Source organism: Scardinius erythrophthalmus (assembly GCF_964197995.2).
Source record: "Scardinius erythrophthalmus genome assembly, chromosome: 13".
In the NCBI taxonomy this organism is placed as follows: Eukaryota; Metazoa; Chordata; class Actinopteri; order Cypriniformes; family Leuciscidae; genus Scardinius; species Scardinius erythrophthalmus.
This window is the reverse complement of record NC_138233.1, coordinates 19695482-19709226: the sequence shown is the minus strand read 5'-3', so window position 1 is coordinate 19709226 and position 13745 is coordinate 19695482. Positions and strand designations below refer to the sequence as shown.

Sequence of the window (13745 nt, the reverse complement as noted above, 5' to 3'; positions counted from 1 at the left end):
CTGATGCCCTGTTGAACACACACACAATCAAAGTCAGCATGTGTAAAAGTGTCTATTAGAGTTAGCCCTGGTTATTTAGAAATTATTTACAGCTATATTATTATCAGCTATGTGCATTCAGCTGACAAATGTGTTGATATAGCCTACCTGATTTAAGTAATCATAGATTTCATATGATTAACTAGTTGGTGAGCAGCATAATAGTAATAAATAAAAAAAACACCTTGACATGCCACCCGAACAGAGATCACAAGCCCGATAACCTTAGACCATCTGTTATAGCAGGTGTGAGTTGTGGTAAGAGCCAGGTCCCAGCCTGATCCTCTCTCTTTCATCCTCAGAAAATGGATTACATCGGTCGCTACTTCCATTAATAACAACATGTTCAAAATTGTGTTTCTGTTCAATACCCAATAATTACAAAACAATAATACCTTGTTGTAATTGCACAGATATTTGTGTTTTAGGAATGCTACACATCATATAAAACAACTAATAGCGACACCTAGTGGCATGGATGCAGTATCATACAAAAAAAATAGTTTTTTTACATATATACTGTATATATTGTGTATGAATTTATTTATTTTTGATATTAGTTTCTCACTGTCAATTTCAGATAATTATTTCAAAGACATGTTGAGTGTCGTCGTGTATTGTTTGGCGCAAATACTGTGCAGCCAATCAGCTGTTTGTACTATATGCCGCAGCCACAAATACAAATCAATGAGGGTACAATGAGGGTACAATGACAATGTCCCTTTAACTGCTTTTCTAAAATAGTCTCACGCCCACCCCATTCTCTCTAAAACCTAGAAGACCAATGCCAAGAGAACCATTTGAATGTTTATGATACAATGGCAATGCAAGCAGAAGTTTTAAAGCAGAGTGTACATGATGCCTGTTCTTGCTCATCATCTAAAGATGAAAGTACTGTAGCCTATGTTGTGTTATGTTGTGAAGGCCTCATGACTTGAAAACTGATGAGGCCATAGTGAGTACATGCCCTAAATGCTATGTTAGTGGTGGAGCTCTATTATGAGAGATGTAACCGTATAATTACAATTCTGTCATCCAACCATATGACCCCGAGGCTGGCACTCTCATTCATACCATGTACTTCTCAATAGCTAATCCGTAAGTCCAATTCTGTGTTTATTTTTATACACATTGTAGCCAGAAAAAGATGATGACTAATGAACTAAGAGGATTGGGACTAAAATGAGGGAGGAGAGTTTGCACTATAAAGGCGGACAAGACTAACTGGGAAACACACTATAGCAAACCAACAACACTACAGAACAGTGCTCACGTGCAACAATCAAGAGTCAAGCAGAGGACGTTCTCCAGGAACTTGGACACAGGTAAGAAGACCTGGACTGTCATTACACTGAAAAAACGCACATAGACTTTGAGCTGATTTGGATTCAGTTTATATGAGATTGTTCAGTGTGAACATTAGCATTCATGTCTTCTTTGGGAAGATTCACAAAAAGGAAAAAAATGACACACTAGATTTGTGAAGAGCCACATGGCTCAAAATGTCACTTTTGGTGAGAACATGTAATAAATAGGCCTACATTTTCAGTTTATGGAGCTGTGGTGTGCCGATTTTTACCTTTTTGTGATTGTTTTTTTTTTGTGTGTGTGTGTGTGTGTGTGTGTGTGTGTGTGTGTGTGGTTGAGCACCCTCTGAGATTTGAGTCTGTGCACTTTTTGTCTAATTCTTGCTTTAGGGAGACTGAAATGTGGCATAATAAATACAATAGAGACCTGAGGAGCATCAGTTGTTATTATGGTTTTATGGAAGTTTGCTTTCTGGTTATTTCTGAACCTAATCCTGGTGCTAACTGCCATAACCTTAACCTGACAAAATAAGGTAATCTATATAAAGAATATCCACGACTGATCATGAGAACGATAAGAGTCAACATATGAATTTGCATCTATTGTGTTCATTGTGTTTAATTTCTCTAGAATGTCCAACAAAAGGTTAATATTCATTTTATATTTCTTTGGAACCACACAAAACAAATATATTTAACAGAAGATAAACACACTTTTAAACAAGAGCATGACAGCTGAGTTTCGCTGGGTAAATAAGTGTCTTATATTTCATGTGATTTATTTGTACTCATTAACACATAAATTGTGATTAATTTATCTAATTTACTAAGCTGCTGTAAATATCATGTAATATATTTATATTGAAATATTTCCATAGGCCCAACAGTCCCACATTTAATTGTAATTTAATGTTCATTGCAATTCCTTTAAAATATATCTCAGATGTTCTCCCAGGTTTGAAATAGTTTGCCTCATACACAGAGGCAAATTAAAAACAGATAAGAGCTAATCCTGAGTGCAGCTTCTGTGGAGGATTATGAAGAGTCTATCGTTATGCTAATCTCCTCTTCCCTGATTAGCCCTAGTGGATTGAAATCTCAGCGGGACAACATATAAACATGAATGGTTTTCCAAACACTGTACTCAATTCAGGGCAGGATGTTGGTTCTTTCAAATATTGCTAAATCAAACGACTGCCCTCTGCTGGCAAGTTTTACACACTAACCATTTCACTTCTCATTTCAGAAATCTTCAACTGACTTTCCATAACCATGACAAAGTAAGTTTGAGCATATTTATTTATCCTAACATTTTGCAAATAATTGAAATATGAGGCATAAAGACATTTAAAACATCAAACAGGCAAATGAAAGGCATTAGATCATGATTGAACATAACTGCACCATATTCTACAGACTGTTAAATATTTTATACACCTCTTAAGCAGCCTTCGTGTAATACTCCTACACTCTGTTCACTAGTAGTAGTAAATCTGTAGAAGTCTTTTTGGTCTTCAATCCTTGTGGATTACCAGATTATAAGAAATCCCTTTTAGAATGGATTGACAGGATTACCACAAGAGTTTAAAAGTAACAGTGCAAAGCTGTTAGCTTAGCATAGCCTATGCAGATGACTATATTACCTCATGTAGACTAACAAGTCATATCATACAAAAGCAACATATACTGATATTTGTTTAAAATACAGGACAGGGTTTTTTTAAGAGACCAACAGAACATGTTAGTTTCAGTGATGTGTAATGGCCAACATTGCAGGATTTTCCCTATTTGACTGTGAGTTATATCATTAACTAATTCAGTATAGACTCAAAGCAGCACGTCCTGATTTTGCCGAGTTAGACGTGTCCCTGGTTCAACGTATTTTGCTGATCCTGGAACAATATTTCTGTCCAAAAATTTAATCATAACCATATCCCTACCCCTAAACCTAATCATCCCCCTAAATTATCCCTAAAATCAAAGGGAAATGATAGGTGAATAACACTGATGTAGAAGCACCTAACCCTGGTTGTAAGCCTAAACTTGACATAAACTGTAACTTGTCCCTCAAATCTGATTGGTTGATTGGAATGTTGTTCTAAGATTAACAAAGATCTTGATTTAGGAGTGAAATCAAGTTCTGCCTCAAAGGCATCCTGTTCCATGTGAAACAAGCTTCTATCTAATAACTGGATATTATCTGCGAACAGTAAATGTGTCCTGGTGATTGCGTAAAGTGTTATTACCAGTTGGGAGTCATTTTGTTCGGACAAAACTCAAATGAAACAACTTGCTACTAATTTAGTCTAAGCAGCAGAGGTGGTAGAGCTGTAGCCTTCAGACTGTAACAGGACATGACAGCGGGACAGTGCTGGTTAATCGCAGCACAGGCTGGTTTGAGTAGTAACATGTGAACAAAAGAATTGCCTTGATTTTAGATTGAAGACTACTTTTCAAACCATTGCACCACTGTTGATAATTACAGCTCTTGCATTTAAAGGTGAAATATGTCATTTCTGTGCCAACACTAAATCAGACAATAGACAAAATTGCAAAAAATAGTTTGAACAGGTTTCCCAACCACTTCACTATCTGCTATTGGTCAGACTAATAGATAGCCCCGCCCCCAAAACTCATGCCATTGGCTGATCTGCATCTGTTAAGAAATACTGTAATGGAGATGTTGCTGTGTCTCAGCCAAAAGCAATGTTTTGTTTTACATTAAAAACTACACACATCCCCTTTAAAATAGTAAATTGAGCTTAACAATGATTATAATAAGACTGAATGTTGTTTCTACAGGATTTTCAAGAAGACTAGTGGAAATGGTTCGGTAAGGTTCCATTTATACCGTTTCCAACTCACTTTACTTGTCATCTGCTCCACATGTACATGCTCTCAACATATTTTTAAAACACAAGCACACGATAATCATCTCAGTCATTATTTATTACAGCTTTGCCTTTATTTGGGGAGAAGAGACTTTGTGGACCATGTGGATAAAGTCGATTCAGTTGGTATGTTCTACTTTACATTGAAAAATGTATTATTCCTCAAGATTGTGATGTTCTCTCTTTTTTAATTAAATGTATACATGTAAATTTATATACACCACTTTTCTATTCATGTGCAATATTTCAAACAACCTGTAATTTCCTTCTCAGATGGGGTGCTCAAGATTGATCCTTCAGATCTTAATGGAAGGAAAGGTATGATTTAATATAAATGTGACCCTGGACCAGTCACATAGGTCACATTTTTGAAATTGAGATTTATACATCATATTCCCATTGATGTATGGTTTGTTAGGATAGGACAAAATTTGGCCGGGATACAACTATTTGAACATCTGGAATCTAAGGGTGCCAAAAAAATCGCCTATTCCATTTATGTTCGCGATTGTGCTGCATTCACTCTCAAAAATAAATGTTTTATATATTTACGGTAGGAAATTTACTTAATATCCTAATGATTTTTGGCATAAAAGAAGAATCGATCATTTTGACCCATACAATGTATTGTTGGCTATTGCCACAAATATACCCGTGCGACTTGTGACTGATTTTGTGGTCCAGGGCCACATATCATGAAAAGTTTGTTGGTAACTTAATTCATTTAGACACTTCATCTAAAGATTACATTTTATTTTTTCAGTGTGGGTACAGCTTGCATGTGCCTTCCGCTATGGAAAAGATGATCTGGATGTGATTGGAGTTTCCTTTAGGAAAGACATCTGGATAAAGCGCATACAGATGTATCCCTTTGAGGGAACCAAGCCCCCAAATACACCAATGCAGGAAGCGCTTTTGAAGAAAGCTGGAGATCAAGGACATCCCTTCACTTTTGATGTAAATCCACACTTATGCATCTGCTTAAGCATTGAGAAAACAATCAAGGACGTCCTTCATTTGTGTCTCTCCTGTTCTGTCTCAGATTCCAGTACATCTTCCATGCTCAGTGTCCCTTCAGCCAGCACCAGAGGATGCCGGGAAGGTACAATTCCAGAAATACATGAAGAACACACACAAATGCAATCACAGATGTCTATGTCTCTCTAATATGTAATATGTTTACTTTTACAGCCTTGCGGGGTAGACTATGAAGTCAAAGCCTATATTGCAAATGAAGCAGACAGCATAGATGAGAAAATTGAAAAGAAGTATGTACTGCTCTATTTTAACACAAAGTATACTATCAAAAGAAATGAATACATTTTCACTCTGATTCTGGTATCTCTACCAATATAGGGACACTTGCCGTTTGGTCATCCGCAAAATCCAATATGCACCAAATGAGATAACAGCCGGACCCAAGGCCGATCTCAACAAACAGTTTATCACAGCAGACAAACCAATTCACTTGGAAGCCTCCATGGAGAAGGAGGTACAGTATTTTTAAATGCCTGTTTTAGATTATTTAAGAAATATCTATATATTCCATCATATGCAGTTTTGTGTCTCTCCTTTATTCACTGCTGTTTTCTCATCATTTCAGCTCTACTATCACGGCGACCCCATCCCTATCAAAGTCAAAGTGAACAATGAGACCAGTAAAGTAGTGAAGAAAGTCAAAATCAGTAGTAAGTATTTTTATAATTCATATCAATAAACAAAACAGCCAGTCTTCATCCATTTAAGCTTCTTAAGAATGATTCGTTATTGTCTTTAAGTAGAAGTGTAAGTGTTGCCCACAATTATCCAAAATAAACTTTATCTTATTGTGTGTTTCAGTTTACCAAATTACAGATGTAGTGCTTTACTCAGCGGACAAATACCACAAATGTGTCCTGAATGAAGAATTTGGGTGAGTGCAAAGACCTCCACATCGCATTTGTCATCTTTAAAATTGTTTTGGATTTTAGTGTTATACATCTTTTATATGTTGTATTAAAAAAAAAACTTCTATAGGTTTGTTTTTACTTGTTTTTGAGATCTGAACTTTCTGAGATCTTTTGTTACAGGGACCAAATTAATGCAAACTCCACCTTTGAGAAGGAATATAGTGTCACTCCTCTGCTGGCCAATAACAGAGAGAAACTCGGTCTTGCACTGGATGGCAAACTGAAAGATGAAGATACCAACTTGGCTTCTTCAACAATGTCAGTTAATCTTCATTACAAAAGCATCAGACAGATCTTCATGTTCATAGTCCAAATAACAGCTCTGTATTTTTATACATTACAAAAAACAACACTTTTTTTAAATGACAGAAAAACAAGGTGACTCGTCTGCATCTCTCTCTCGTTCTCTCTCTCTCTCTGCAGTCTGCAACCTGACATGGATAAGCAAATCCAAGGCGTCATTGTCTCCTACAAAATAAAGGCTACCCTCATGATGGGAGGTGGTCTCTTGGGAAGCCTCACATCAAGGTTTAGATCTTCATATTTTCTTTCAACTCATTGTCATTGGACTCTCAGTGGTGAAGAGCCTTTTACTTTCTTCTATCTCTGATGACTTTTGTTCTGCCATTATGGAATATATTTCCATTGATGATGCCCAAACTACTTAACAAGAAACACTCTGCTTAGTTACATTGTCATTAAACAACAGTGAAAATAAATTCAGTAGTTAATGATGTGTTGTGTTTTAGCTTTGTGAGCAGTGAGAGTACTCAAGTCATGTTTATCTTCTGTTCACAGTGATATTACCGTTGAACTCCCCCTGGTTCTAATGTCACCCAAACCAGCAGGTGAGATTTCTGTTCTTCGATATCTGTGTGTGTGTGTGTGTGTGTGTGTGTGTGTGTGTGTGTGTGTGTGTGTGTGTGTGTGGTGTATATACAGCCCAGTTTTCCAAGGATAGTTCTGTATTTGTGACCATAGCTTTTTCAAAATTTCAAATAATAAACATTACACCATTTTTTTTAAATGACACTGCTATGAAACATACTTAAAAAGTGCAATTTTTTCTTGTCTTCTAACTGCATCCTTGTGCATTGTCAAACTGAGCAGAAGTGTAAGTATCAACGTAAACTTCTTTCTAATGTTCAGACAGAATGTTCTTTTGTGTTCTTCTATGTTCTTTTTGTTTTAAATCTTAGACTTTGAATCTTTAACAAAATTGATCTTCATAAATAAATATATACATATAGTCATAATATAAAGATTTAAAGCCATTGTTAAAGTAATGTCTTTTTTATTCCAGGACTGATATCAACCTCGAATAGATTCTACAGCCAGTGACGGTGAGGAGCAAGTCAGGACGAGAGACACTCAGGAATAGATGCAGATACCAAACAACCCCATTTCATGAGCCATAGACTATAATTGTTGCAAATAACTGTGTAAAAGGAATTAGCTGTATATTGTTAAACATGGCCTAAAGGCCTTGCATACAAAGGTGAACTCAATGACACTGAAATCAAGCATTGGTCTGATGCTTTTAAATTGTCATGTTTATTTCTTATGCCTTTATCGTGGAAACTCAGTTTAATAGTGTTTTAGGTTCTTTTTGTATGTGAATTAGATTTGTAAAATATCAGGGAGTAATACATTTACTTTAATTCTATTATTATAATTGTATATGTAATTTTATTTTTGTTGTTGAATGTTTTTTTGTCTGGCTGTGGTGATGGTGGAAATCAATAAAAACTGGACTGTTATATTTGGACCACTCCCAAAGTCTTTCCTCATCATTCATCATGATGACTATGTAGATGCAGCGGAACAGTTTATTTTATTTTATTTTTTTGCATAGGCCTATAAGTATAAGTATAGAGTGTGCTTGTTATGTGCACTTACTGTAACAGTAGATTATGAATGCGTGTCTCTTTTCCTGAGTGGATTAGCTTTAGCACTGTCAGTCTAAGCTGCAGTTTAGTTTGTGCGTCTAAATTCGCCTCAAAGCGCAGCGGCTTTATACAATCAAGAAGAGCACCTAACAGAGCTGCTGTACGACAAAGGTAAGCTTCTCACATAGTGTTATGCTATGCACATCGACGAGTAGTTCACAATAATGCGCATAACTAGCATGACAAAACTGAAGAATGGTGTGAGAGAATGAAAATGCAACTGCGTCGTTTTTAGTTTTATCCAAAGAGACTACTTAACCGTAAGGGGAAACAACAAATGTATGGCAAAGTGCTTGACGAACGCTGTATATTCAGGTGCTAATTAAAATACAAATACTTTGTGAGAAATATGGCTAACGTTGTTGTGAATCCGTACAGACTGTTGCGAGGTCTGTAATCATGTTGTCAAATGTCATAAATGATAATAAATTAACTGGCCAAGTACAGATTTCAAATCCGAACGTTACTGTTTTGTTAAATTTACGTTACGCAAACCGAAAAAGTATCTGACTTTAGATTTGCGTGATTGTTATTAGCTAGCTTACATATTCCGTAAAACATAGGGGCCGTGTGACGTTCCCACCCAGCAGTAATGTTGCCAAGTGTTGCTACTTTAACACAGTTTGTATTTCCCGGGTTGAAGCGAACCCCTGCAAACCTGGCAACCCTGCCCAGCATGCAATGTTGTGCGAACTACGTTGTTTCCGGTTAGCTGCTCGCTATCGTCAGACACCGGGATGATCCGACATCATTCAACGGGTCCGCGTGTTTCACGTAAACCCGCTGGCCCGCGTAATCGGGCCTGTAATATCGATGAATATCGTCAGGAGTACGAGAGTGACAAGCAGTGGTCCGCTAGGCGTCAGTTCATAGTGAAACACGTTAAAGAGTACGAGGGAAATGCTCTTGATAATTTACTGGCCCTGTCGATGGTATGGGTGAACTACGTTTTCCTGGGATGCAGGTGGGGATTGAATATATCATGATAATTGGGCTGTTTAACTATTTTTTTTTCGTAGGGGTTTGAGTGCATACTTAGTGTAAGTCATTGGGCAAGTTAATTGTATACCATATTTAATTTAGCATATGCAAGTGTATGCCATATTTATACATACCACATTAATTGTAAAGTTATGCATTAGTAATGCCAACCAATACTGTGGCTGTACATTTTTGTTTTGTTTGTTTTGATGGGCAGATATGACTCCCATCTAATGCTCAAGGTGCTTGAGATGGCAGAAGGGATTGATGTTGGTGAAATGCCCTCATATGAACTAGTCCCCAATGCTGAATCAAAAAAGAGACCAGGTTCATCTGATGGAAGTAAGTCTGTCAATACCTTCTATCTATCTATCTATCTATCCATCTATCCATCTATCTATCTATCTATCTATCTATCTATCTATCTATCTATCTATCTATCTATCTATCCATCTATCTATCTGACATACTAACAAACATTATTCCGCATTTGAAAAGTTATTTTGTGGGTGCTTGGCATCAATTAAAGACCCCCTGTGGTGAAACGTTTTTAATGTTGTTTATATGTCTAAACATATAAATGCTTTAGGACTAGAGTTGTCAAAGTACCAACTTTGGTTCCAAGTCGGTAATGAACTTTGAAAAATGTGACGATACCTGCATTTCCCTCAAGCATTTTGAGCGCTGTTGAACACTTAAACACCACTGATTGACCATTGTGTTGATGTGCTCAAAATATATGTCTGTGATTTGTTACAGTGATCAACAATGACTTCTTCAACGAGTGCTTATAGATACACACAGGAGCGTTTGAAAGAGGCGTCAATCAGTGGATCCGTAGGCCTATATCAGCGGATATATTAGGGATCCGCTGATAGACGGTCTATTAGACGCCTGCTTTTAAATGCTCCCTTGTGTATCTATGTAAGCAATCTGTGAAGATCCAAAGTTCAGTACCAAAGTTGGTACTTTTTGACAACTCTATTTAGGACAAACCATGTGCAAATTCATGTGTCAACATCATTGCTGAATATTTTCATCTTAAAACTCTGTCTCAAAATCGGGGTTTGAAATCGCTGGTGTTTCTTACGTCACAAAACTACCTTGTAACCAATCACGTCAACATGCGGGCTTTAGCATATCACAAACAATGACTGCTCTGAAGCAGGGGAGGCTCAAGAGAAGCCAGGTTATCCCGGTATATTTTTCTGTTTATTTGAAAAATCGGGTACATTTAGCAATATAGCGGGTGAATTATGTATATGATATTACATTCATATACATAATGTATATGTTGTTATGATGAACTATACACCTTTCTCCACTGGCATTCTTGTTCTAAGCGTTTCTAAGGATGCTGATTTTTAGAAGGCAGTTGTCTGACTTTGAGATGGTGAATGGGAACATGGTTTGTGTATCATTAGCAATATATTATTAGCAAAAGGCTAATCATATTAATCACCGTTATGTGTCCGACCTTGTAGAGAGCGATACGTTAGCGATACGCATTACCATTCTGATACGTCGACTTGTAGACGAGCATGTATGAGTCGAGTGAGTGGAATTCAAGTATACTGAATGAAGCAAGGGTGTAGTGACATTCAAGCTATTTTAAGGCATGAAGACATTTTTGTCACAGGAAATATTTTTTAGATATGCCATTTTGGTAAAAATTGTTGACTACAGGGGGACTTAAAAAAATATTTTATTCTGCATGTAAACAAAACGGCAGTATAAATGATCATATTTGCATGTAAATGGATATTTTAATCATATATGACTTTTATTCATATTTTAGGTGAAGAGCCCACGAGGAAGATGCCTGTGTCAAAATTCACTCCCAGACCTCGATTTCAGCCAGTACACTTTGTGAGTGGTGGGAGTTGCGGCAGTGGAAATGGAGAAACCGACGAAAAAGAGAATGAGAAGGAGCGCAGGAGGGGCGAGATGAATGAAGTAAGACCGAAGGAACCATATCATCAGCCATATAATGGGAAACATGACAATGTCCCTTCTTCCTCCTCTGGCTGCCTTGAGATGGGGATGTACGGTTATGATTCTTGGCCTGAGAACAGAACCAAAGACGTGGCTGCGAGCGGCAGAAGTGGGTTTGGCTATGGCAGCAGTACCCAGAACTTCATGTGCAAAGTGCAGCAGGAATACACAGCTAGTTATGAGGCTCATCATGCCAAACAGTCTGAATCATTCTCACAGGCAGTCCGAGTTGAGGCATACGGAGGTGCTGGACGGTCTGGAGCCTGGGTTAGCAGAGGGTGTGGACTGGGATTTGGACATCAGGATAGGCCGACTTCCAGCAAGGCTTTCAGCAGGGTATACGACGGTCCAAGCAGAGGCGGCTCTGGCCTTCTCCCTACACCCTCTCTGCCGACTTCTATACTTCCAGAAACAGTTAACGAAAAACAGAGGCTTATTACCAGAGTATCATCAGCCGTTCTCATCACCCTCAGAAATCCTTCGTTCATGAGTGGGCCTGAGAGCCCAAATTACAATTTCATACTAAGCCGCAGCATTCAGGCCTGCAAGACGAACCCAGAGTACATCTATGTCAATTTAAGAGATATTCCACCTGCTGACCTTCCTAAGAACAGAAAAGTACCCACTGACGGATATGCATGTGAATTGAGGTGTCAGTGTGTGTACCTTGCCACCGGGTACTCTGGGAGCAAGAACGGTGCCAGAGACCGAGCATCAGAACAGGCTGTCAAGCTGTTTATGAGGCCGGTGGAAGTCCGTGTCTTGCAACGGCAGTACAAGCGTACTTGCGTCAATGACATGGTGGTGTGCCAAGTTAACACTCCAAACCCTACCCTCCCCCCACCTCTTCGCAACCCGGAGGACAAGCCGTCTCCTAGTACCAAGGGCCAGTATGAGCCTGACCAAAGCAAACACTGGACAGAATTTGTAATCATGGAGAACGCACACGACGCCATCTGTATACTCAACAACTCGGCTGCCTTCAACCGCATGAAAGTTGATTACACATTTGACCCGGTTCACAATAGCAATTTATGGCTCTGTAGTGTGTACTTGCAGGGTGAGCTGGTGGCACAAGCCAGAGGGACCAAGAAGAGCTCGAAACACGCAGCAGCGGAGGAGGCGGTGAGGAAATTGCGAATGAACCAGACTGCTCGCCAACAAGAGCAGCAGCAGCAGCAGCAGCAGCGTTTTTCTGGAGGGAACCACACTTTGGACCAGCCCAGTGGTCGATACACCCAGCAAAGCAGCAAGAAATCACATCTGGGTGAATTGGTGATTCTTGAAAACTCTGATAATGCTATTTGCATAATAAATGATACTGCTCAATTTAATAAAGTGCTTGCTGACTACAAATTCACGGTTCTGCCTGACCATCGCTGGCAGTGTGAAGTTTATCTAGATGGGAAGTACGTGGCTGCAGGCGTTGGGCCTAAAAAGACAGTGAAACATATTGCAGCAGAGGAGGCCCTTGCCACACTTCGATGTACACAGGCTGTGGTGAAGTCCAACCTCAGGAAGGAGGGCAATGTGGATGCAATTTCCCGAAATCAAATCATTGCTCGTTCTGGCGAGGAATCTATGCGGCAGGAGATCAAGGAGGACAACATTGGTAACCAACTACTCCGTAAGATGGGCTGGACGGGTGGTGGTTTGGGTAGAGAAGGAGAGGGCATTGCTGAACCCATCAAAGTCAAAGAGCAGTATAACAGGGAAGGACTTGGCATGGATAGGCAAGGTAATCTGACTAAGCGCGATATTGAGGAAATCATTCGGAATTATGTGAGTTCAAACCGTCAAGATGAACTGCGCTTCTCTACGGAGCTCAACAATGAAGAGCGCCGGCAGATCCACCAGATATCCCAAAGGTACGGGCTGCGCAGCAAATCGTACGGACAGGGCAGACAACGCTTTCTTGTTGTTAGCCGCAAAGTCCAGAAGGAACAGCTGATTGGTCAGCTTTTACAGGAAGGGCAGGTGGGACGATATGAACTGGTGAAGCCTCAGGCTTCACAATGACTGGGCTCAACGGGCCTCTGAGATGACTATTAATAAAAGAAAAACAGTTTTACTTGTTACGTTTCCTGTTAATTTGTTTCCCGAAAAGTGTAATTAAAAAAAAAAAAATTCAATTCTCAATGTGTACAATGTGTACCCTTTTCTTCCCTTTACCAGTTTGTCCAATTATGTCCAGATTTACTGTAGGTTAGCTATAAGTCATATGATGAACACAAATCATGTTACTCACTAAACTTTGTAATATCATGTATCTTATGAATATTTATTGACATGGATATTAGAACTGGGGCCTTTTGGCAGCACATGACATTCCACTTTATTCTGCTTTCAAAATGGACAATATATCATTCACTCAGTCTTTCATCTGTTGTAAGATAAACAATTGAAATATAAAAATATCCTTGAAGTAATTACAAAACATTATTTTTCTCATTTTCTGGTTGTTGATTGTAGAATTAAGTATTTATCTCCAAATGACAATTCTCGAGCAGCAATCCATGTGAAGCTGTTTGCTTTGTGAATACTGTCAACCAGCCTGCTTGTTTTGACACATTAAATTTAGTCTGGTCATGGTCCACTTTCCAGTTCACTTAATTGCTCATCTTATTTTTGTTC

The 13745-nt window shown here is 38.6% G+C and overlaps 2 protein-coding genes across 5 annotated transcripts; both read left to right on the top strand.

Moving 5' to 3' along the window:
- The first annotated feature begins 1278 nt into the window (after positions 1–1278).
- arr3b (arrestin 3b, retinal (X-arrestin)) lies at positions 1279–7958 on the top strand. Of its 2 annotated transcripts, XM_081383229.1 has the most exons (15): positions 1279–1364; positions 2593–2626; positions 4149–4179; positions 4303–4363; positions 4511–4555; positions 5001–5194; positions 5280–5339; positions 5429–5505; positions 5594–5729; positions 5841–5925; positions 6077–6149; positions 6307–6444; positions 6610–6714; positions 6985–7034; positions 7490–7953. In XM_081383229.1, exons 2-15 carry the CDS (start codon positions 2619–2621, stop codon positions 7525–7527), a joined length of 1101 nt encoding a protein of 366 aa, XP_081239355.1. In that variant the 5' UTR covers positions 1279–1364; positions 2593–2618; the 3' UTR covers positions 7528–7953. The 2 variants fall into 2 exon arrangements, with proteins under 2 accessions (XP_081239355.1, XP_081239356.1); XM_081383230.1 differs by lacking the exon at positions 1279–1364 and having other exon boundaries at positions 2550–2626; positions 7490–7958.
- nkrf (NFKB repressing factor) lies at positions 7915–13716 on the top strand. 3 transcript variants are annotated; one of them, XM_081383227.1, is made up of 3 exons: positions 7915–8246; positions 9334–9458; positions 10915–13716. In XM_081383227.1, the coding sequence occupies exons 1-3, from the start codon at positions 8104–8106 to the stop codon at positions 13128–13130; spliced, it is 2484 nt and encodes an 827-aa protein (XP_081239353.1). In that variant the 5' UTR covers positions 7915–8103; the 3' UTR covers positions 13131–13716. The 3 variants fall into 3 exon arrangements, with proteins under 3 accessions (XP_081239353.1, XP_081239354.1, XP_081239352.1); XM_081383228.1 differs by lacking the exon at positions 7915–8246 and adding an exon at positions 8775–9067; XM_081383226.1 differs by lacking the exon at positions 7915–8246 and adding an exon at positions 8781–9099.
- Positions 13717–13745: the final 29 nt, after the last annotated feature.